Source organism: Polypterus senegalus, chromosome 17 (genome assembly GCF_016835505.1).
Source record: "Polypterus senegalus isolate Bchr_013 chromosome 17, ASM1683550v1, whole genome shotgun sequence".
NCBI classification, from domain to species: Eukaryota; Metazoa; Chordata; class Cladistia; order Polypteriformes; family Polypteridae; genus Polypterus; species Polypterus senegalus.
The window spans coordinates 15,172,876-15,198,276 of record NC_053170.1 but is presented as its reverse complement, the minus strand read 5'-3'; the positions used below and the strand labels follow the sequence as shown (position 1 = coordinate 15,198,276).

Below are 25,401 nucleotides of genomic sequence, written 5' to 3'. Positions count from 1 at the left end.
CAGGCAAACATTTATCTTACCATTGTGAAGACCACTAGCACAAAACTTCTTCTGGGACAGTTTCAAAATTCGATCTTCACCTTGCTGAACGGAAGAAATGGGGCGGTTAAATATTAAGCAACAGTATCTTTTTGTGGAAGCACTCACCAACTCTCTCCGAGAGACTTGCTTACTATGGACGACAGACCAGGGGCCTCATGTATAAACGGTGCGTACGCACAGAAATGTTGCGTAAGAACTTTTCCACGTTCAAATCGCGATGTATAAAACCTACACTTGGCGTAAAGCCACGCACTTTTCCACGGTACCTCATGCCTTGTCATACGCAAGTTCTCCGCTCGGTTTTGCAGACTGGCGGCACCCTGCGTCAAAGCAATGGTACTGTTCCTGTGTTTACTCATTATTTTCCTGACGCGGCTTTATAAATACACTGAAACTAACCGCATATTGTTTATTAGTGTAACGCATCTGATTGTAATTAACTTGTAACAATATAATGGTCCAGGGAACAGCCATAGTATTCCAAATACCATAACTGCTTTAGCGTTGTTACTCTCACTTCTTCTTCTTCTTCTTCTTCTTTCAGCTCCTCCCGTTAGGAGTTGCCACAGCGGATCATCTTTTTCCATATTACTCTCACTGCATCACTCGGAGTATTTATATCACTGTATCTGAGTGTGAATCACAGCAGCAGCTGATCGGAAAGAGAATTATCGGTATACAGTTTCATGGACACGCTGTCTCAGCCACTGCAAAACGTTTTAAAGTCTTTTCTGTACAGACCTTTAAGAACTTTAAATGCACCCAATCAATTGCACCTTGTAAAACTGTTTGTACTTATAAGTACAATCACCCCACTGTAAACTTGCACTACAGTTATAATATCGCACAACCGGAGCCACTTTATAAAGCGCGTATTTACATATGATGACGATATCATTTTTAAGGTGAAATGCAGCAAAATATGTTTATTAAATTATACAGATAAAACTTTAACTTCATTTAAATAATCTATATTCTTCACTGGGAGTGTTGTTAAGGATAGAATAATTAAACATGTACTACGAAGATATTTCAATGTTCTTTAAACGTTTTGAAGAATCGGCGCTAAGCTTACAGATGGCTTAACTTCTATTACAGAGCTGATTGTGTGGCGATCGGTTACTTGGGGAAAGAAAAGCACTGACTGCAGTGACGGCTACGCCAATATATATTGAATATAACACAGAAAGAGAAAATAACACAACAGATAAAAACGCAGCAACAAATTTCGGCAAAAGTTAAATGCTTGTGTCATGAGCACGAGGTGGCTATGCAGTGTCAGCAATGGACGTGGCCATCCACCGTGCATAAGCTGCCTTACTGACATTGGCGGGCGAATGAGCCACCGATTCTTCCCTGCCCAGTGCCACCACAAGCCTAGAGCCGCCCCTGAGTACTGCTGCAATAAATAATTTCATCAAAGTGAAACATGTTTAATAACGTGCTTTAACATCTATCATCATGAAAATACATCTCAGTATTTTAGTTATTCAGAGAGCTGTAATATCACAAATGTAATGGATTCTGTGTCCAGTTGGAGGAAGAGAGCCGGTTTAAGAAGCAAGTAGTGATTCACACACATAGGCACATAGAAGATCAAATACAAAACAAAGCATTTAACGTGCTACTTTAATTACGATGTGATTTGAGAAACTGGTTAATTAAACAATTTTAAGATGAAGTTTATGATGTTCTACTTTAATGACAAAATAAACTACGTGATTAAAGTGGAAATGTCGAGATTGAAGTTGACATTTAATGCTTTTTCCCCCACTGTGTGCCTTTTTTTTTCTCTGTGCCCTAATAAGCTTTCATATGACACTCAGACAGTGGGCTACAACTCGCCTTTTCACGGCGACTTTGAAATGTGACTTCTTTTTTATTTCCGGCACTGTGCGATTTTGTGAACGTGAGCTTTCAAGTTTCTCCAACACGCTATGTCACTCGATCAACTTCCTTTTGTTGATTATACCACGGTTTATCTGAACAAATAGTATGTTTTTCCTTTGCCTCCACTTGGTATTCGCTGAAATTCTTATATTTTCCCCCGTGCTTTTCCCATTGTCTTTTCACAGAAGGCTGAGTTTAAGGGCGATTTATATTGATTTGCATATTCAAAGAGGAGTAATTCTGGGTGGAGTTGGGGCGTTACATAAAGCGCGTGCACAAGCGTTAGTTTTCACACTGATCGGGATTTATGTAGCGGAAGAACGTGGAAGTTGGAGTATGCACAGATTCCTGCATCTGGATTTTTCTGTGCGTAAGCACATTTCGGCTTTTGTACTTACGCCATGTTATAGTGCGAGTTCTACGCACGGCGTTATACATGAGGCCCCTGGTCTGTCTGGCAAACCATTCTGACAATCAGTAATGCAAAGGTTTCTGATACAATTAGTCTAACATGAGACAACCCAAATAAACCACCGGAGAAAAACACTCAGTTCACTGACATTGTGTTGTCCCAGTGACACACACTCTTGTGGTGTGAGCCTGTAAATCATAAAAACACCATCATGCCCAATATACCCCAACCTATATTTCACCTCACAAATCTTCTACTGACAGTAGCAGTCTACATTTGTACAAGCAAGTCTTTTAATAAAAGTTGCACATCTAACAGATGGCCACTCCATTTGATGTTCAGGAGAAATGGGGATATTTCCTTAATTAGTAAGATAAAATGCCTTTCTCTTCTGTAATAATTATTCTTGGGCCTAACTCCACTGTGTGCAAGATTCCCATGAGGCCAGCATATGCAACACTCAAGACGTATGGTCAAGAACATTACTTTTATAAAGAAAATAAATGCAATACTAGAGCAATACTCAGAGGTATTTCTCATGGGACACTTTGTTATGGCACCACTCTACTGCACAATCCTACAAAAAACAGCTTTAATGCATCAGTTTTTCTCTGTCTGTAATTAAAAACCTGTATGTTACATGAAGATTCTGTTCTGAAACCTGGAAAGCCTTAAAATGGATTCTTTTTCTAAGGTAATATAATTTTGTAATTCAGCCTTTTTACTGACCTCTTATCAAGTATTATATAAGAAATAGTGATGCTCCGATCAAATGTCTGCTGATGTAGATCAGCTGGTTTTCAACCCAAATGACTCAATTGTGATCAGTAAATAAGCCAATTTCAAAAATCGATTATTTCTTTTCTAAAACTTACTGTAATTTAGTGGTGGTGCTGGTTTATTTGAAGTATTACGAAACTGCCTGTAAACATTATATATATATATATATATATATATATATATATATATATATATATATATATATATATATATATATATATATATATATATATATATATATATATATACTGCTCAAAAGAATTAAAGGAACACTTTTTAATCAGAGTATAGCATAAAGTCAATGAAACTTATGGAATATTAATCTGGTCAGTTAAGTAGCAGAGGGGTTGTTAATCAGTTTCAGCTGCTGTGGTGTTAATGAAATTAACAACAGATGCACTAGAGGGGCAACAATGAGATGACCCCCAAAACAGGAATGGTTTAACAGGTGGAGGCCACTGACATTTTTCCCTCCTCATCTTTTCTGACTGTTTCTTCACTAGTTTTGCATTTGGCTACAGTCAGTGTCACTACTGGTAGCATGAGGCGATACCTGGACCCTACAGAGGTTGCACAGGTAGTCCAACTTCTCCAGGATGGCACATCAATACGTGTCATTGCCAGAAGGTTTGCTGTGTATCCCTGCACAGTCTCAAGGGCATGGAGGAGATTCTAGGAGACAAGCAGTTACTCTAGGAGAGCTGGAGAGGGCCATAGAAGGTCCATAACCCATCAGCAGGACCAGTATCTGCTCCTTTGGGCAAGGAGGAACAGGATGAGCACTGCCAGAGCCCTACAAAATGACCTCCAGCAGGCCACTGGTGTGAATGTCTCTGACCAAACAACCAGAAAGACTTCATGAGGGTGACCCAAGGGCCCCATGTCCTCTAATGCGCCCTGAGCTCACTGCCCAGCAGCATGCAGCTCGATTGGCATTCGCCATAGAATACCAGAATTGGCAGATGCACCACTGGTGCCCTATGCTTTACAGATGAGAGCAGGTTCACCCTGAGCACGTGACAGAAGTGAAAGGGTCTGGAGAAGCCATGGAGAACATTATGCTGCCTGTAACATCATTCAGCATGAGCAGTTTGGTGGTGGGTTAATGATTGTCTGGGGAGGCATATCCATGGAGGGTCACACAGACCGCTACAGGCTTGACAAAGGCACCTTGGCTGCCATTAGGTATCAGGATGAAATCCTTGGACCCATTGTCAGACCCTGTGCTGGTACAGTGGCTCCTGATGCATGACAATTCCTGGCCTCATGTGGTGAGAGTATGCAGGCAGTTCCTGGAGGATGAAGGAATTGATACCACTGACTGGCCACCACACTTTCCTGACCTAAATCCAATAGAACACCTCTGGGACATTATGTTTTGGTCCATCCAATGCCACCAGGTTGCACCTCAGACTGACCAGGAGCTCAGTGATGCCCTGGTCCAGATCTGGGAGGAGATCCCCCACAACACCATCTGTCATCTCATTAGAAGCATGCACCGATGTTGTCAGGCATGTATACAAGAACACAGGGGCCATACAAAGTGCTGCGTACAATTTTGAGTTGCTGCAATTAAATTTTGGCAAAATGGACTAGCCTGCCACATAATTTTTTCACTCTGATTTTTGGGGCTCTGTAGGTTGATCATTTTCATTTCCATCAAACGATGTGGCATTCTTTCGTTCATAACACATTACGAGTCTATATCAGTATAGATATCCAGGAGGATTTCTTTTTCCCATTGAGATCTGATGTGTTTTCAAAGTGTTCCTTTAATTTTTTTTGAGCAGTTTATATATATATATATATATATATATATATATATATATATATATATATACACACATATACATATATACATATATATATATATATATTGTCACACACGCGCATGGGAGGCAGCTAAAGGGCTTGAGTGAAGGCAGTTGGAGGCATGCCTTTGAATTCAGGGCTCTGTAGGTTGATCATTTTCATTTCCATCAAGGAGACTGCCAGATTACTGAAAATAAAGCATTTAAAGACCTCGGTGTATCGATGTGGCATCCTTTCGCTTGCCCACTGGCAGGGCCCCTCTAACACATTACCCAGTCTATATCAGTATAGATATCCAGGAGGATTTCTTTTTCCCATTGAGATCTGATGTGTTTTCAAAGTGTTCCTTTAATTTTTTTCGAGCAGTTTATATATATATATATATATATATATATATATATATATATATATATATATATATATATAGTGGTGGACAATGATTAAAATTCTTAATTGCGATTAACTGCATGATATGCATGCAATTAATCACAGCCAATCACATTGCTTTGCTCAAAATTCAATAATGAACTCAAAAGTAGTGTATTTGGTTTGCAAACACTTTAAACAAATAAGGTGCCTTTTAACAGCAGTATTCCCGTTACATAGCAGCAGTGAAAATATTTCTTGTAAATCTCAACTTAAACATCAATGTAATCAAATCAAATATAAAACCAAAGCTATCTGCCACTGTCAGGACATTAACATTTTATATAGAAAAACAAGTTACCCTCAGAGTCCAGAGCCACAATCACAACAGACACCTTAAAAGCAAGTTAACATTTCTAAATCCGTTTTTTCTTTATCTGAACAGATACCAGCAGAAACATTTTCTTTTATCAGGGAGCAGCATAAACAGTCTATGTTCAGTAGCAACTCTTTGAGGGCTAATATTTTTCCCAAAATACTCAGTTTTCTGAAAAGCGCACAAAGCAATGTTTTCACACATAAATCAACATAAAACGTCTGTTGCTGCCTGTTGTGTGTGCCTGTGGGCAGTTTGTGGCAGCAGCAACTGCTTGGGGGATTTAGGTCAGGCGAATTTGCTGGCCAATCAAACACAGTGATACCATGGTCATTAAACCAGGTATTGGTACTTTTAGCAGTGTGGGCAGGTGCCAGGTACTGCTGGAAAATGAAATCAGCATCTCCATAAAGCTTGTCAGCAGAGGGAAGCATAAAGTGCTGTAAAATTTCCTGGTAGACGGCTGCACTGACTTTGGACTTGATAAAACACAGTGGACCAACACCAGCAGATGACATTGCTCCCCAAATCATCACTGACTGTGGATACTTCACACTGGACCTCAAGCAACTTGAGATTCTGTGCCTCTCCACTCCTTCCTCCAGACTCTGGGACCTTGATTCCAAACAAAATGCAAAATTTACTTTCACCCAAAAAGAGGACTTTGGACCACTGAGCAACAGTCCAGTCCGTTCTCTCCTTAGCCCTGGTAAGATGCTTCCGACATTGGAATGTGACGGCTGTAGCCCATGTCTCGTATACTTTTGCTTCACATTACTTTACAATTCTCTTAAGGCTGTGGTTATCCCTGTTGCTTGTAGTTGTGATGTGAGATTTTGCATATAACTTGATAAATGTTTTGTATGTCTTGGCAAACCAATGTAATTATTTAGTGTCACTTTGGTGAGAGGCATTCTTGTTTGCCCCCACCTTCACCCCATAAGACTTTTCTTTATAATTTTACGACAGGATTTGGAGGATGTGTCTTAAACCAGTTTGATGAGTATTTCTTTGCTAAAGTCTTTTCTCCCATCCCCCACACAAAGCTAGGTTAGCGTAATATATGGTCTGGGGCAGGGGACAGGAGACAAGATGTTCTATTTCACCCATTGGTCTGAGGTATGGCTGTTTGGAATTGGCTTGTCTCAGAGGCCTTCATGTACCATGATATCCTATTCGCTGTAGGGAGTTGGACAGAAAACCTATAAATTTGCTTGCTCAACCACATTCTCTCTCTCTAACCAACATATGATGAAGAAGCACCCCTCTTGCTAACCTGTGATGATGAAGACAACACAATGAAGAGCACAGCTCAGCAGCCATATTGAACAGACATGTGGCTGAAAGCTGAGCACCAACGATGCTTTAACTAGAGACATTTTAAGTTACTACAAGTCTGTGTGCCACCTGAATTACACATCACCATTTTATCAGGTTGTATGGTTGCCAATATTCAAATGTACTTTGCATTTTGTTATTATTTATGAATATTATCAGTAATACATTATTTTATGTGTAACTTAACTCCTGCTTGTCTTTTTACTACATCTAATTGCCTGAGGTTATAGATATAGCAGGGAAGGTGGGGTTAAGTTATAAACAATAATACCTTATAAACAGTGGTAAATCTGTGAGATTAGGCATTCTAAGGCTATATATTAATAATACAATAGTAGAGTAAAGTAGAGTATATATATATATATATATATATATATATATTACTCTACCAAGATAAAACACTTGTGAACCTTTTTCTGCCCCATTTTTTCCCTACCACTCAACTTTCTTTTATTGTGCTTGGTTACAGCACTCTGTGAGCAGCCAGCTTCTTTAGCAATAACCTTTTGTGGCTAAGCCTCCTTGTAGAAGGTGTCAATGACTGTCTTCTAGACAATTGTCAAGTCAGCAGTCTTCCCCATGATTGTGTGGCCTACTGAACCTGACTGAGAGACCATTTCAAGGCTCAGGACCCCTTTGCATGTGTTTTGGGTTAATTAGCCGAGTGGAGTGGGACAACCGGAGTCTACAATATTGAACTTTTTCTTAATATTCTAATTTGCTGAAATACTGAATTTTGGGTTTTCATTAGCTATAAACCATAATCAGCAAAATGAAAATAAATAAATGTTTGAAATATATCACTCAGTGGGCTGATTAATTAGACAGTAGGCATAAAATATCTAACAGGATATTTGATGACTAAACCCTACTCCTGTATCATTGACCGATTACAGTAATTTTGGGTTCTCCCTTCCATATACAGTACCATAGCACCACTTCAAAATAACACTCATTATTGCAGTTATTGATGGAATGAAGCAAATTAAGTTTTGCTGTGCAATACAAGGCAGCTTGATGAAAATTCTAATGAAACACTTGAAATTATCTTGAGGTTTTTTTGTACTCTGTGTGAATAATTTGCATTAAATGTATTTCTGGGGTCATATAAACTTCAGTTTATGCACAGTGCCTTTACAAAACTCACCTGCTCCTGATCCACAAAAATAATAGGAAAACCCATCTGTTTGGTCCATGTGCTCATGACAGCAGCAATTGGCTTTCCACTGGATTGCTCTAGACAGTCCCACAAATCCTCTGGTAAAAGAAAAAATTAAGAAAGAGCAATCAAGGAATAGGACACATGTAATACTGTCAACAACACTTCGAAAAAATAAAACATATATTCCCATAAATGTTTAATTTATACTCCAATGTACTAGAATGCTTTAAAGGTTAAAAATTAATGCAAGTTAAACAGCCAAGGGGGGAGCAGGGAAAGGGTGAATGCCACAGATGAGAGAGAGAAATGGAAAATTCAATAGCATTTCTGGGAATAAGAACAGTTTGCATAGTTTGGACAAACTACTTTTCTTTAATAGCCTTCTGGCAGCACATTAGCCACTTGAAACCAACCCTGCTAGGTGTGTAAAAGGAGCACAGCTCCAAATACTTAGTTCATTTGTATTTAAGGACTCCAAGACACCTAGTCAGCAGGGCAGTCGGAATAATTTGACTTGTAATTTATAAAAACTTGCCAATGCATATTCGTATGACCCAAAACAGAAGGTCAGAATGAATCTGCTATGAAAGGTTTTAGTCAATTTAAAATCCAGAACGAGTTTAAACCTTTTTGGTATGGTCATCATTTCTTCCTTGATTATCAAATGCTGTAAAACACTTCTTAATGGTTACGTTCACGTCACTCATGTTGCATAATCCCCATGTCAAGTCATCCAGTCATATGCTCACCTTTCTCCTCACCCACAGGTCAAGAGCCCTGTTTTTAATTCTAAAGCACAACCTGTGTGAAGGGGTTTCTTGGTCCTGGATTATTTTTCCCTAGAGGTATTTATTTAACGATATTTTAGCAACACATACCTGTGTTTTCACGTTGTGAGCATACAACTAGATAATTTGCTGTGTGGATTATAAAACGTGAGAAATGGGAGATTTTTTTCATGGTTGTCTCTTATACCGTTAGCTGTTATCTAGCATTGGTTCAAATTGGCTCCTGTTATTTCAGTTCTCCATAAAAACATGAGAGTACAAATTTTTCTTGGCCATCAACGAACTACGTAGGGCAAGTAACAAAAAATATATACTGTATATCATTTTTGGGTGGAGTGTTTTTTAAGCTCTGAAGTTGAAATTGCCTGAATTTGACAGGAATTCTGCAGACTGTGTACTGGAGGTAATAACCTTCCCATAATTAAACTTCTATATTCTTTTCTTCCTGTCTTTTTAAATCCAGCATGGCTACTTCTGAACAAATAACCCTTTTTGCACTAACAGCAGGCACTGCTAAATCAAATCTAAAATGGATTAAAACTGTCTCCATTACATCTTGATTAAATACTAACCTGAGATTAACAAAGCAATGAGTAAAAAACAGGGTACTTGAACTTCACAGAATCAAAATAAATTATTTTTAGCCAACAATTGCAACACAAAAGCAAATCTCTCACAACGCTGCCCTTTATTTATTGGGCACAACAATTTTTTTTACTTGTAAAAAAAAGCAAAAAAAAAATGCACTCATTCTTCCCTAAAACAGTTTGTGCACAAATCATTTTCATTATTATGCGAAGCGTAATTGTGGATATTTTCTTAGCAAAAATGGCAATAGTATAATGCGTTTAATATGAATATGTTTTCATTGATTATATTAAACTGTAAAGGAGTATATAATGTTTGGCAGTAGGTAATAGAAAGAGACTGGTGTTGTTTTGGCACAATACAGGCCTTCACAGATGGATGTTGCTTATATGTTTTTTTCAATAGGATGAAACAGTTTGCTGAGAGTGCTGTTTGCATGCATATAGGCAGACTATTACAATTAACATTCAACCTGCTAAAGATCACTCTGTTTTTTAATGAGATATTATATAAAGCTGCTAAGTCCATTTTGTACTACTAGACAAAATACTGATTCAAGATTACCAACTAAAGGTTTTAAAATTAAGAGCAGAAGTCTAATCTGGATAGGTCTCTGTGAAGGAAGCTAACTGTACCTGCTTCTGAGGCGAGAATTTGTAGTTTCAGCACTGTTCATACCAAGTTACTGTGTCACACATGCAGGACAACTCAGGAATTTTATAGTAAAGATATCAGAGCAATTTCCCAGAGTACTATACTGAGAAGTATCCCAGCTTGGTGTATGTGCATGCATGGATGGATGGATAGATAGAGACAGACAGATATGAAAGGCACTATATATTAGAAACAAAAAGACAAGACAGAAAATAAAAATATATATAAAACAAAACAGTCCCCTGAAATAACCACCAGAATTACAAAAAAAAAATCTGTCTTGACTAAAAATAAAAAAGCAGTTAGTGACAGTACGACATACAGCTGTAGGTAGGTTAGAAAAGTGCTATATAAATGTAATTAATTATTATGAAGAAAATCCAGCAGCATTTGAAATACTATTGTTAGATAATACACTCTCATAAACTCCTCAATGCATGTGTGTCATAGACATAATGTGTAGCATTGTTCATAATGGTGCCCACTTTTGTCTTCATTCTGTCCTCTTCTACAACCTCCAACTGGTCTACAGATCATTCTATAACTGAAACTGCCTTCTTAATCAGCTTGTTGATTTGGTGGGCCTCTCTTGACATGTTACCTGCCCAGCACATCACACTGGCCATCACAGAGATGTACAGCATGTAAAGGATGTCAAAATCCACATTAAAGGAACACAGTCTTTTAAGAGTCTGCTCTGCCTTTTCAGTTCCTCTGTGTTACGTTCACCCCAAAATACTTGTAGCAGTGCACCGCCAAGACAACCCAGCCTCCCACCCCCACCCCTTCATTCTGTGGTCAGTGATTGGCCATACAGGCCCTTTGATGCAGTAAAGGTCAATAAGCAGTTTCTGGTTTTGCTGGATTATGTTGAAGACACTTCTCTTTGTCCCAAGAAATGAAGTTCTCCACCTGTCTCCGCTCCTCTGTCTCATATTATTTGTTCAATACAACCCATTAGTGCAGAATTATCAGGGAATGTCTGGTTTACAGAGTGAAGACAAAATGTGACAGGACTATCCCTTGTGGTGTTCCAATGTTTCTCACATCTACATTGGCTTGTGAAACCTAAACATAATGTAGCATTGCAGAACATGGAAATTTCAGAAGCACACTTCTTTATAGGTCTGACCTTTTTTTTCCTAATTTTCTGGCTTTTAAAACAGAGATTTTACATATCCTGAAGGCATCTTTGTGATCATAGTATATTGCTCAAAAGAATAATAACCTGACAGAGAAAGAATGTGGTATTGGTGCTTAACTAATGTAGAATTGTTTAGAGTAAGAAAAAAAAAAAAAAAAACTGCTGTGGGAAGTCATGGACTTCCTGCTTTTAAGATCCCTGCCTCCTTTCCTTTGATGAAATTTTCATGTGTGAATGTAATTGACCCAAGGAGGCTCTGGTATATGCAAATAAGTAAAGCCCTGTACACTCTTGAGAATGTTACTATTGACACTTTTTAGTAAATGTGCCTTCTGAGACCAGACAGAAATCTTACAAATGTCAGCAATAGTGAAAGAGATCTTCAAGGCTTCCAACAATTATTGCTGTTTGCAACATTACAGATGCAGCATACATATACAAAATTGCATACAAGTTACCAAAATAATTCCATAAATGTATTTTAAAGAAAAAGCCCAATTAGTAGTCTATAAGTAACACTTTAAAATGCACCTATACATGCGAAGTGCAAACAACTAAACTAATGATGATGGAAAAAAACTTCGGTGTTATGAGATATTCAGAATTAAAGCCCACCCTTAGTTTCCCAAAATAAATGTGAAAGTCACATACACTCATGCAGCAAGCCCATTATATTTATTTAAAATGGAAGCATCTTTACCTGTAGAAGCATTTCTGTGCTGAAATTTTAAAAGGTAGGCATTCATTCCTTTCCTGAAGTCCTGGAGAAATCAATTATTAAAAGAAAAACTGTTAACAGAAATATACATTGTCAAAACGTCTGTAGTAACACAAATATGATTCTGCTGGCATGAACTAAATATCATCATCCCTACGATACTCTAAAAAAAGTCTATTTAATACATCTTATTTTCAATGATAAAGTAAATTGGGTTAACGGAGTTCACATTAGGATATAACCCTTCACTGCCACAGATATGGATTAGTGATTTATTTAATTAAGCCTAGGAACTGCAAGCTGGAAACATTAGCAGTTCACGTGGACATGTGTTTGACAGTGCTAATCCAAAACATTTTCTGTACTAGTATTTTTAATTAAGTAGACTGTAAAAATAATTAAAGGATAATTGGTTTTTTCCCCCAACTGTGAATGTGAAGCCATAGTTAGTTCTATTGCCAGGTCATTCATTGTGTGTGGTGTTTATACATTCTCCATAAATTCAAGTCGTGTTTCTTCAGTTTTCTACGCACTTCATAAAATCAAGTGTGTTAGCCTGAATGACGAGTGTAAAATGGTCGTGCATGGCTGTGCGCAAGCATGCCCTGGAGTGGACTGGCAACCCACCCCCTCTGTTGTAATGTAATGTTTCTGTAACCAGTACTAGTAAGAAAAGCTTTGGCTTTCAAGACATTCAATTCATTTTGTTTTTTTAAATTTTCTCAGCCTCCATTTATGTCTTTTACAATTATTGTTATTCCCAGTTAAGATCTTTGAAGGTGAGGATTCAATTTTACTTCTGTAAATTAAACTTATTTAATAGTGTTACATTTTTGCGTCTTTCCACAACACTGTCAGTTTTTGTGGGTGTTGCCATTTTTCCTATTAACTATACTTTCACAAGCGCAGTTTAGTGTAAAGCACGATTCGTAATGACAGAGATGTGACAGTATAAAGCTCAACCCATTTATTTACATAATTATCTAAGTTTGCGGATAAACATCTAAAAGACTAGTGTGCAATTTTTTGATACATTTTTTGTGCTTTTTTATTAGGTTTGGTGATAGGGCTACAACTTTGTGTGTTTTTGATTGCATCTCATTTTCTGCTCCTGCTCATGAAAATTCTGTCTCGCTAATTTTTTGAGTCAGTATAAATGCATATTATTTCAGGTTCATATCTAGTGTCATGCACATGTGTATCAGGGGTTTTTTTGAGACTCACATATTTAATGTTTACCAGAAAATGAAGGAACAGACCGATCCATATATCAGCATTCATTTTGATCTAGTATCTGTAAATGCCATAACTACCCACAGAAGCATTGCCTTGCTAAAGGAGCATAGTGGTATTTTTTATTTTTTTCCCGTGTCTCAAAATGTGTTGTATCGATGCTATTAAGCAGGGTGCAACCCTTGTAATGTTGTCCTTTGTCGGCTCTCTTTTTACACTAGATATAGTTAAGTTAGGTTATATTTACACCTAATGTTAAAATAAGTCCCCACACTCCATGTGCAAAACTTTAATCAGCTTCCACTTATGGATTGTTGTATAAGGAAATAAAATACATTTGCACTTTACATTAAAATATTAAATATGTCCATAATTTCTGAGAACCTCCAGATTTGGATGAAATGATATGATCACAAGTGCATTTACGTCTGTTTTTTAATGTACATGTACATCACAATAAATTAGAATATCATCGAAAAGTTATTTAAGTAATTCAATTCAAAAAGTGAAACTCGTATATAGATTCATTACAATCAGAGTGATATATTTCAAACGTTTCTTTCTTTTCATTTTTCTGATTATGGCTTATAGCTAATGAAAACCTAAAATTCATCTCAGAAAATTATAATATTTTGAAAAAGTTCAAGAATGTAGACTCATGGTGTCCCACACCACTCAGCTAATTAACCCAAAACACCTGCAAATGGTCTCTCAGTCTGGTTCAGGAGGCCGACTTGACAATTGTCCAGAAGAGTCATTGACACCTTCCACAAGGAGGGTAAGCCACAAAAGGTCATTGCTAAAGAAGCTGGCTGTTCACAGTGTGCTGTATCCAACCAAATTAATGGATAGTTGAGTAGAAGGAAAAAAAAATGTGGCAGAAAAAGGTTCACAAGCAACAGGGATAACCGCAGCCTTGAGAGGAGTCAGTGCTTCAAGAGCCACCACACACATACGTATCCGGGACATGGGCTACAACTGTCACAGAATTCCTTGTGTCAGGCCACTCCTGAACCAGAGACAACGTCAGAAGAGTCTTACCTGGGCTAAGGAGAAAACGGACTGGACTGTTCCTCAGTGGTCCAAAGTCATCTTTTCATATGAAAGTCAATTTTGCATTTCATTTGGAAATCAAGGTCCCAGAGTCTGGAGGCAGAGTGGAGAGGCACAGAATCCCAAGCTGCTTGAGGTCCAGTTTGAAGTTTCCACAGTCAGTGATGATTTGGGAAGCCATGTCATCTGCTGGTGTTGATCCACTGTGTTTTATCAAGTCCAAAGTTAGCACAGCCATCTAACAGGAAAGTTTAGAGCACTTCATGCTTCCCTCTGCTGACAAGCATTATGGAGATGCTGATTTCATCTTCCAGCAGCTCTTGGCACCTGCCTACACTGCCAAAAATACTATTATGTGGTTTAATGAAAATGGTATCACTGTGCTTGATTGGCCAGCAAACTCATTCTGACCTAAACCCCACAGAGAATCTATGGTGTATTGTCAAGAGGAAGATGAGACACCAGAGCCAACAATGCAGACAAGCTGAAGGCCGCGATCAAAGCATCCTGGGCTTCCATAACACCTCTGCAGTGCTATAGGCTGATTGCCTCTATGCCACACCACATTGATGCAGTAATTCAAGCAAAAGGAGCCCAGACTTAGTATCGAGTGCGTACATGGACATATTTTTCAGTAGGCCAACATTTCTGTATTAAAATTTTTTTTTTTTTATTTTGTCTTATGTAATATTAAAATTTTCTGAGATACTGAACTTTGAGTTTTCATTACCTGTAGGCCATAATCAGCAAAATGAAAAGAAGTAAACTCTTGAAATATATTACTCTGTGTGTAATGAATCTATATAATATACAAGTTTCACTTTTTGAATTGAATTACTGAAATAAATTAGCTTTTCGATGATATTCTAATTTATTGAGATGCACCTGTAGTCAAAAGTTACCTGATCATGTTTGGATTACCAAAAAAGCTTGTTAATGCTAATTGTAAGAAGGACTTAATCTTTATATTATGCATAGAGAGGGGAGACAGAGAGATGTTAAATACAGTATATAACTTAACATAAGTCAAATGGAAACTGAAATGATAATAGTTACTAAAGTTTATACAAAGCCAAGACCCTGCACTCAGTCTCTCACATAGAATAAAACTAGCAAGACTGGTTGAAAGAACTTTTAAAATAAGGACAGTGAAATAAGTCTGAAAGCACCTACACAAATGTCTCCCCTCAAAAAAAAAAAAAGTGCCACTATGCATAACACAAGTCGACTCAAACCACCAAAAGGTGTTATTAGACTTGAATCACATAAACCCACTGAATCGCTGCAATTATCAAAAGGAAAGTGTTAGGCAGCCACACCCTTAATGTTAAAAGGGGCACCTACTGTTTTTCAATCAATACACTCCTTTTTAAAAATGCTTAATGGAAACATTCAAATTCTGTTTGGCCCTGTACCCATAATTTCCTAAAATTGCAATGACACTCTACACCAGTGCAATACAATGTTTCTGCAGAAACGCTCCTCTAAATAGAGCATTGTCAATTTTTTGTGAATTTTATCAAGTATAATTAAAAGGCACTAATTTAACAGACTAATATTTTAATAAAAGTAAAAGCAGACACACATTTGGAAATAAATCAGCTAACCAAAGTTTTGTGGAACCTGGGGTGACAGGTAGTCTGTTCACACGGGATCACACTTTTGAATTGAGGACAAGACTTGACCAATGAATGAGTGGGGAGAGGCAGGTCTACAATTCAAATGCTCATTCCCATTTAGGTGCATTTCACTTTAGTTCACGAAAGCCTTTTCCAAAAGTGGGTTATTTAACAACATATCTACAAAAATGTGTGTGTCTGAGGAAGCCCCGTCTCCCGTGAGTATGTTTCAATGCATTGCCTGCTCTAATTTTCCAGAATATTTATCTAATAATATTTTAGCAAAAAAAAAAAATGCATGCATTTTTATTGTTGTGGGCACACAACTGGATGATTTGGCAGGTGAATTGCAGGACATGAGTAACAACATTTTTTACATTGAAATTTTTATTGGTTTACTAAGGTCCAGCGTTGGTCACCATAAATGCCCATTCCATCAGAAAGTTTGCTATCTCCGTTATTCCCTGAAAACACGAGATGAAAACTTTTTCTCAGCCATCACTAAAAACTACATAGGGTAAGTAACATATGAAAGCAGTCCATCACTTTTGGGTGGTGTCTTCCTTTAATCAGGTTTGAAAAAGTTATTTTACAAAAAAAAGGTGCCCAAGTATCGTAAAAGTTTATATAACTAGCCAGAGAAATAAAAAAAAGATGAAATGGCTGTAACAAAAGTTTGAGTGGTGCAAGCCTAAATGTGGCATTGTCAGCACAGAGAACTACTAATGTCAGCAGCTCAGAAGACAATGAATTGTTTGGCAAAGAATAACAAACCAAATTTAGAATTAGAATCTCACTTTATCCCAGTGAAATATGAGAATGTGCAAAAGGATAGTGATAGTTGACTTTCACAAAGAACGAATTAACCCCAACTAGCAAACTTATTAACATGTTGACTCCCAAAATGAAAATAGGCACATTTGTTTCTGATGCCAATGTAAAATCAGGGTGTTATTTTAATATACTGATTTAATGTGTTACAAATGCATGTGCAAAACTCAGTAATATTTTTTCTACCCCCAGCCAAAAAAGAGAAGGAAAAAAAAACAAACTATTCAAGTTACCTCAAACTTAATGCAAATTATTTGTACATGCTAGATGCGTGATAACTTGGCTGGGTCTAACAAGTTAGTTCTTGCACAATTCATTGCAATTGAAAGCTGAAGTTTCCATTTACATTTCATATTAGGGAGATGCTAATTGTTGAGAGGTATTCAGGTGGTTGTGGTTCTATATATTTAAGTTATTTTCGTGAAAAATAAAGTTTAAAAATACAGCTAATGAGGAAAAGCTGAAACTGAAATATTCAGTATTGTGACACTAATCTAACTTTCTATTCTCATCACAGATGGCAGCTATCCTCTGTTCACGTGTGTTCTCCATGATTGTGCTTGATTTGGCACTGCAGCGCTGAAGATGGTTTATGAGAGGCGACATCTGTCTATAGATTGCCTACTACGAGTTAATTCGTATTTAAACAGTCAACGTATTAATGAATATTTGTAGGCTGTTTTAAGCATTATTAGCTATTTATGGTCTGGGATTCATTTTTACGGATTGACCAATGAAAACTTTAAGGACTAAATAATCACTAACAATACTGAATATTAAAATACTGGACTCTCCTTGCTAGTTACAAACTAAAGGTACTGCTTACCTCATCACCTATGTAGTCGTGCAGCATACGGATGACTGACGCTCCTTTGCTGTACGAAATGGCATCAAATATCTCATCAACTTCTGAGGGATGTCCAACACTGACCTAAAATAACCAAACAAAAAACAATCAAGGAAAAAAATTCTTTACGTAAATATCACATTTAAATCATCTCTTTAAATAAAAATAGATTGGGTTACCAGTATAGATTTGGTCACTCAGCTGCTTTAAATAAATAATACAATTTTGAGTTATGAATTAGGCATAGACGTACTTCAATGGGGTGACTGTTATCCAGAGCATCGAGGTCGAGAGCACGTGTGTAATCAGCAGACACAAACTGGGTCCATATATCATATTCAGGAAAGCAGTGATCTACACAAAGATACTCAATCCAGGAGGCAAATCCCTCATTTAACCACAGATGAGTCCACCATTCCTGCAAGAACCAAAACATGAGCTTTGATTGTTTTTGCAATGCTGCCCCCATCAGCCATGTGAAGCGTAATCACTGCACTTAATGGAATGAGAGTCGGAACTCTAGATACTCTCCCATTATCTCATGGGAACTTCTCACCATCAAAAGCCTGAGGAAAACAGTAAAACACACTGCTAAAAGACTGAGAACTCACCATTGTTACTAGATTTCCAAACCACTGATGCGCCAATTCATGTCCAACCACGAGGGCCACCCACTGCCGAGATGACGAGCAGGAGTTCTTGGGATCAATCAGTAGAGCGGTCTCCCTGTAGACACACAAATATCATTCAGAGGTGTAATCCTCTACGCCAGGGGTAGTCAATTATGATTTAAGGAGGTCCGGATAGAGAAAATTTCCTCATGTACAGGTCCGCAGCATCATCATGTTTAAGTTTCAATTTGCTCCGAGCTGAGCTCCGCAGCTGACGTGGTCTTGTCGTTCTTTTTCCTTAGTGTTTAGTCCTTTCTCCTTTACTGATTTACACGCGGTACTTACAGTCACTCATAAGAGGGTAGATGAGTTGGTGCAGGAAATGGGTATTGAAACTACCTTGGAAGACATGCAATCAACGAGGCGATTAAACGCATCTCAAGAGAGGTCTTCTAGGTTGGAAAAAATGCGCTTGGCTGCCAAAACCAGGCGATTAAACAACTCTCAAGAAAAAAGGACTTCTACGTTGGAAAGAAAACGATTGGCTGCCAAAATCAGGCGGTTAAACGAATCTAAAGACGACAGGATTTCTAGATTGGAAAAAGCAAGAACAGCTGCCCAAACCAGGCGGTTAAATGAATCTCAAGAAGAAAGGACTGCTAGATTGGGAAAAGGACGATTGGCTGCGAAACCAGGCGGTTAAAGGAATCTGAAAAAGACCTAGAAAAAGCACGATCAGCTGACAAAACCAGGCGGTTAAATGAATCTCAAGAACAAAGGACTTCTAGGTTGGACAAAAAACGATTGGCTGCCAAAACCAAGCGATTCAACAAATCCCTAGAACAAAGGACTTCTACGTTGTCACAACAAGTCTGATGTAGGTACATAATTATTCCAACTACAGCGACTGTAGCGAAGAGCACGAGGTCTGCTAGTCTATTTATAAAAAAGAAATCTTGGAAGGCTTGGAAGGAGACGATACATGATCTTTTCGGAAGACAATTTGATGTCCTGCGAGAAACACTTCAACGTCACAAGGCACAAGGCAGTGAGACGAAAGGACAGCTGCTGTACAGGCTTTTAAATGATTGACGTGCAGCTCGACAAGCAAAACACGCAGCTCAGCGGCAGCCGCAGGAGAAAGACAGCAGCTGATCTGTCTGCATCTCTTCAGCGTGTGTTTTTTATGATACAGGCACATCTATTATCTGACCCGTGCTTGCTTGTTATTCCATGCACTAGAATAAAAACAAAAGAACCTTCTCTGTTATGGACCCCAAACACTGGAACTGCCTCCCTCTTGATATTAGAGCATCTCATTTTGTAAATACATTTAAATCTTGATTAAAATCCTATTATTTTAGACAAGCATTTCTTATCAGTGTATCATTTTGTGTGCTTTTATGATGGCTAGCTGTTTTTATTTCCTTTTAGTTTGATTATATAATTTTATATTAAATATTGTAATGGTTGGTAAGCACTTTGTGCATTTTGCTTGAAAAGTGCTCTATAAATAATGTAATAATAGTAATAATAAAAAGAACACTAGTGGAAATTAAGGGGAAGTGCATTTAGGACGGAAGCGAGGAAGCACTTCTTTATGCAAAGAGTTATGGGAACCTGGAACAAACTACCAAGTCATGTAGTTGAAGCTGAATCCTAGACAACCTTTAAGAAGCATCTGAATGATGTATTGGTACAGCCTAGCTGTTAGTTAAATAAATTAACTTGGACTGCTGTACTCTTCTTTGTCTTAAGTACAGAAGAAAAAAAAAAAAAAAAAGACAAAAATACCTGTAAGTTACTAGGCCCCAGTTTTCCATGGCACCTGTGTAATAAAAGAAAAAAAAAATGCCACATCAGTATAATTTTTTTCAAATTTTGCTTGAAGGTTAGGGTTAGAGTTAGATGTTAGGGTAACCTCAAAAGTCCCACACTCACCAGCTGCAAAGTCAGCAATTGCTATGAGATCAATTTTAGGGAGAGGGTATGGAACATTGAAGTAGTCTTTGTAAAATGGTAAGGTCTTCGTTGCCACCTAAAATAGTAAATGAAAGAACGAGGATGATCCTTTGCTGCTCAACCCTCGTTAATGTCAACATGTCCTCGGGAAGCAAGCTCTCACCTCTAATGCAAACCTTCCTTGCTCTGCTTTCCCAACAGGTGTGTAGACACGTACTAAGACTCCATCGGATGACTTCCCTTCAACAAAGTCGTATTCGCCAACTACAAAAGCCACAAGGTAAGTGGACATTATAGGTGTCCTGGCAAACTTTACTTCTACAAGGCTGTCGTCTTCAACATATGGCTTCCGATCAATGACGTTCTGGAAGAAGGATAGAATTCTATTGTCAAACAACCTAAAAGAGGGCATAAACAATGAGTCTTGTTGAACTTTGGCTTTTTAAGTTTGATTTGACTGTATGGACTGTTATTTGATTTAAATTAAAATCAATTAAAAAATTAAAAAAGGGGAATGGGTACAGAAATTGATTATAAAAATTTATTACTGTAACAACTGTAGGGGCAAGAGTGAAGCAAATGAGAATTAACATTGGGCTCTCTGAGGAAATACTGACTTTTCACATTTTTGCTCAGTATTGATTTTTATGTGGGGCACTTTCATTTGTTACATATTGTACCTTTCACCATATTTTGTAATTGCATGTTTCTTTTCTAATATTTTATTTTACTGTATTCATACTGCCTTATGCTGTAATCCTTTTACTTTCCTTGAGAATATTCATATTCTGCTTAAATTTTTAAAAATGGAAAATAAAATGATTTTATATATATATATATATATATATATATATATATATATATATATATATATATATATATATATATATATATATATATATATATAGTTGTTAAAGGCAAAATGAATGAAGAGGAGAAAGAGTGTGAAAGGAGACTGACAACCTGAGCAGAACTAGCAAAGGATGCAATGTTAACAGTCATGCTGGGGATGAGAGCAGGAGGACAGCAGCTGCTGAAAGGCTTTAGGGAACAGCAGAAATCTCACATTCATAAGGTTCTGAGGTAAAGCAATGGACTGTTATATTGGTAACCCCATGCCCAGCACCAAAAAATAGTTGAGGTAATAGCTTAAACAACAAATAATTTCCAATGTGTATACTTATCAAATACCATGACTGCATGCCAGAAGGAAACATGCACACCAAGTTACATCTTACCATGTTAGACAAAGCTACTCTGTCTTTAGGCACAATGAGTACAATGTCAAATGTTGCTTTGATGGCTGGCTCGTCCCAGCAAGGGAAGGCTCGCCGGGCATCTGTAGCCTGTAGATTCAAAGTGTGACAGTAAGAACAGTGAGAAGCAGACAGACATTTTGCCAAAATCTTCAAAAGTCAGAAGGCATTCGAGAATCTGTAGGTTCGCAAAGACCCCAGAGATTAGCAAGACATACCTCAAATTGGGTGACAGCAGCATAGCGAATTTCACCGGATGGAATTGTGTATTTGCTCCTGTAAAATCCTTTCATTTTGTCATTAAGCTCTCCAACATAATCTATTTTTAGTGTGCCTGAACCTGAAAGTGAGTAAACAAGGACATTTCACACTGATGTTGCTGCCAGCCTCACACATTGCTGCTAAACATTAAAAAACTGCAACAATAAATATTCGCAACTTCAAAAGAATTAATTTTTAATAACATTTCACTCCAAAATTTTGAAGTCTAAAACCAAAAAACTTGTGTCACATCTTCCTTTTCCAAATGTGTACTTGCATGCACATGCACACACACACACACACACACACACACACACACACAAACAAAAAGCCATTACCTTTTTGAAGGACACTAGGGAATGACAGTGTGACTTTCTCATCTTCATTCTGGTAATTGAACCCAGTGGCATTAATCTCTGAAATAAATAAATAAATAATGGTGACACCTGGACACCAAAACAGATCTTGAAAATGACAACATTCTTGGCTAAACCTAGAATGAACGCCAAGGAGGCAAACAGTGTCTTTGTAATAAAACCACAAAAAGGGAAGAATGAGCATAAGGAGTAAAAACAGTCTCAAAATAAAGAAAAGAAAAACCACCATAGGCCAATTCTTCCGTTTCAAGTATCACTCCTTAAACTATATGTTGTAACCCAAAGTGGGTTGTGAACAAGTTTAAGATGGGTCGCCACACAAATTTGCAGTTAATCCAAACATGAATTCTACGACTAGTAATTTATCACTCTCTATTTAGTATACTATTTATTCACTATTATGTGATCTGAGTTGTAGTCTATAAACAACGCTGTTGAGGCATCACAGACAGCATTTGTTTCTATGGCATGGAAATATAATAAATACTCCATACAACAGCACTACTCTTCTCACAACCTTAAAAACAATCAAACTGAGATGACTAACAACAGACACGTGTAAGAATGGGGAACAAGGGGGAATTCACTGAGTGGGAGAGTTTCTTGTCTCATCCCCTTACTTGCGAGTTGCTTAGTGAGGTCTTTTTGTCTTCATTGTGTAAGTTGGCCCTTCCACGGACGTGACTATTTAGACAACAATCATTGGAAACCAAAGACAGAGGGGTAAATACTTACAAGATTAATTGTTTTGTGTTTTATATTTGTAATTAATTAAAATCACTTTGCAGAGAGGTGTTCTTACTTTGTCAGTAAAGAGTTGATCTGAATCAAAAAAGGGTAAATTAAATCCACTTTGATTCACTGTTGTATAATAAAAAATGTGAAAAGGGGCTGAATAATTTTTATAGGTATTGTATACATACATACATACATACATACATACATACGAGTAGGTGGCACATAAGATGGATGGGAGTTGGATAGGAGGTCACACTCTGACAAGGCTTCCCTAATGGAGGGACAGACATCCCAGCCGGAGAAGAAGATAGTTCCTTATCCGGTTGGGAAGCCCCAGACAAATGGAAAGGTGTCCCAACTGGACACATAATGTGTAACACCTTCCCTGGGCGAGATAAAAGAAGAAGACAGGGAAGGACCATCTCTGAGGGGTGTTTATTCCCCCCCTAGGTGCTAAATTGCAGCAGCCCTCCATATCAGTGCCCATTTGGGAACCAACTGAGAAAGCTGGGATTTGTAGTCTGGCAGCATAACCCTGCTGGGGTAAATGGGTGCCGCAACAGGGTGCTGCAGGGAGACATACTTCCTATTATATGGGATTTCCATGTGACCCGGTAGTACTCCCAACAGGCAATAGCCCTGGCACTGAAAGTACTCCCGGGACCTCAATCAAAGTGACCACATTCCCTTGTCCAAGTGAGTCGGAGCTGGGGGGAAAGGAAAGCAACACTTGACTGAAGGAGGGCAGTGCGGTGGTGAAAGGAGAGAAAACTTGTACTTTGTGCTTGTGCTTATACAGAGGTATTTTTGTATAATGAACAGCCCTTTATTTGAATCCAGGACTGTATTTGTTGTTCGTGTTGGGGTTTGGGGCTCACTGGCAGCCCCCCAGTTCTATCACTATATACACATACATATGCATGCACGCACACACACACACACACACACACACACACACTTAGAAGGCAGGCTAAGGGCTTAACCAGGGGCAGAATATGAGAGCAGGCTTTGACGAAAGGCACTAACCCTTCTTCTACCTCTTCTGCAGATCACCCGAAGAGAAACCAGCCTATAAAAAACGTCCTCTTATTCCTGTTCCTCTTTCCTAGCCACATCTATTATCGACGTCACTTCTGGCTCTTTGATCCTGGACCCACCTCTTCCTCCCCTGCATCTATAAGAACCCAGCACCTTCCCTCCTTAGTTTGTCCCTGTTTGGAAACGGAGCCAGAGAGTACTCTGGAGCCATTAAACTCTGAATTGTGTTATACAATATATGGGGTGGATCCCCAAATCTTTTTCTGTTCTCCCTTTGTGTTTTGATAACATATACACACACACACGTATCCAGTGCATCCAGAAAGTATTCACAACACATCACTTTTTCCACATTTTATTATGTTACAGCCTTATTCCAAAATGGATTAAATTCATTTTTTCCTCAGAATTCTACACACAAAACCCCATAATGACAACGTGAAAAAAGTTTACTTGAGGTTTTTGCAAATTTATTAAAAATAAAAAAATTGAGAAAGCACATGTACAGAAAGAAGTATTCACAGCCTTTGCCGTGAAGCTCAAAATTGAGCTCAGGTGCATCCTGTTTCTCCTGATCATCCTTGAGATGTTTCTGCAGCTTCATTGGAGTCCACCTGTGGTAAATTCAGTTTATTGGACACGATTTAGAAAGGCACACACCTGTCTATAGAAGGTCCCACAGTTGACAGTTCATGTCAGAGCACAAACCAAGCATGAAGTCAAAGGAATTGTCTGTAGACCTCTGAGACAGGATTGTCTCGAGGCACAAATCTGGGGAAGGTTACAGAAAAAATTCTGCTGTTTTGAAGGTCCCAATGAGCACAGTGGCCTCCATCATTCGTAAGTGGAAGAAGTTCGAAACCACCAGGACTCTTCCTAGAGCTGGCCGGCCATCTAAACTGAGCGATCAGAGGAGAAGGGCCTTAGTCAGGGAGGTGACCAAGAACCCGATGATCACTCTGTCAGAGCTCCAGAGGTTGTCTGTGGAGAGAGGAGAACCTTCCAGAAGGACAACCATCTCTGCAGCACTCCACCAATCAGGCCTGTATGGTAGAGTGGCCAGACGGAAGCCACTCCTTAGTAAAAGGCACATGGCAGCCCGCCTGGAGTTTGCCAAAAGGCACCTGAAGGACTCTCAGGCCATGAGAAACAAAATTCTCTGGTCTAATGAGACAAAGATTGAACTCTTTGGTGTGAATGCCAGGCGTCACGTTTAGAGGAAACCAGGCACCGCTCATCACCAGGTCAGTACCATCCCTATAGTGAAACATGGTGGTGGCAGCATCATGCTGTGGGGATGTTTTTTAGCGGCAGGAACTGGGAGACTAGTCAGGATAAAGGGAAAGATGACTGCAGCAATGTACAGAGACATCCTGGATGAAAGCCTGCTCCAGAGTGCTCTTGACCTCAGACTGGGGCGACGGTTCATCTTTAAGCAGGACAACGACCCTAAGCACACAGCCAAGATATCAAAGGAGTAGCTTCAGGACAACTCTGTGAATATC

The 25,401-nt window shown here is 38.4% G+C and overlaps 1 protein-coding gene and 1 long non-coding RNA gene across 2 annotated transcripts in view; one reads left to right on the top strand and one right to left on the bottom strand.

Moving 5' to 3' along the window:
- Positions 1–16,651, top strand: part of LOC120518169 — a 52,498-nt gene extending 35,847 nt beyond the window's left edge. Inside the window, exon 3 of the long non-coding RNA XR_005631190.1 lies at positions 16,379–16,651. This is a non-coding gene — a long non-coding RNA (uncharacterized LOC120518169). The remainder of the gene's footprint in view (positions 1–16,378) is intronic.
- The window catches only part of npepps (aminopeptidase puromycin sensitive), a 103,123-nt gene that overhangs the window by 27,752 nt on the left and 49,970 nt on the right, over positions 1–25,401 (bottom strand). Inside the window, exons 3-14 of the mRNA XM_039740799.1 lie at positions 22,082–22,159; positions 21,701–21,822; positions 21,465–21,572; positions 20,390–20,590; positions 20,206–20,302; positions 20,059–20,092; positions 18,265–18,379; positions 17,907–18,071; positions 17,633–17,737; positions 12,053–12,113; positions 8,164–8,273; positions 21–84 (exon numbers count right to left, since the gene is read on the bottom strand). Of these exons, the coding sequence (XP_039596733.1) occupies positions 21–84; positions 8,164–8,273; positions 12,053–12,113; positions 17,633–17,737; positions 17,907–18,071; positions 18,265–18,379; positions 20,059–20,092; positions 20,206–20,302; positions 20,390–20,590; positions 21,465–21,572; positions 21,701–21,822; positions 22,082–22,159 (1,260 nt within the window). The remainder of the gene's footprint in view (positions 1–20; positions 85–8,163; positions 8,274–12,052; positions 12,114–17,632; positions 17,738–17,906; positions 18,072–18,264; positions 18,380–20,058; positions 20,093–20,205; positions 20,303–20,389; positions 20,591–21,464; positions 21,573–21,700; positions 21,823–22,081; positions 22,160–25,401) is intronic.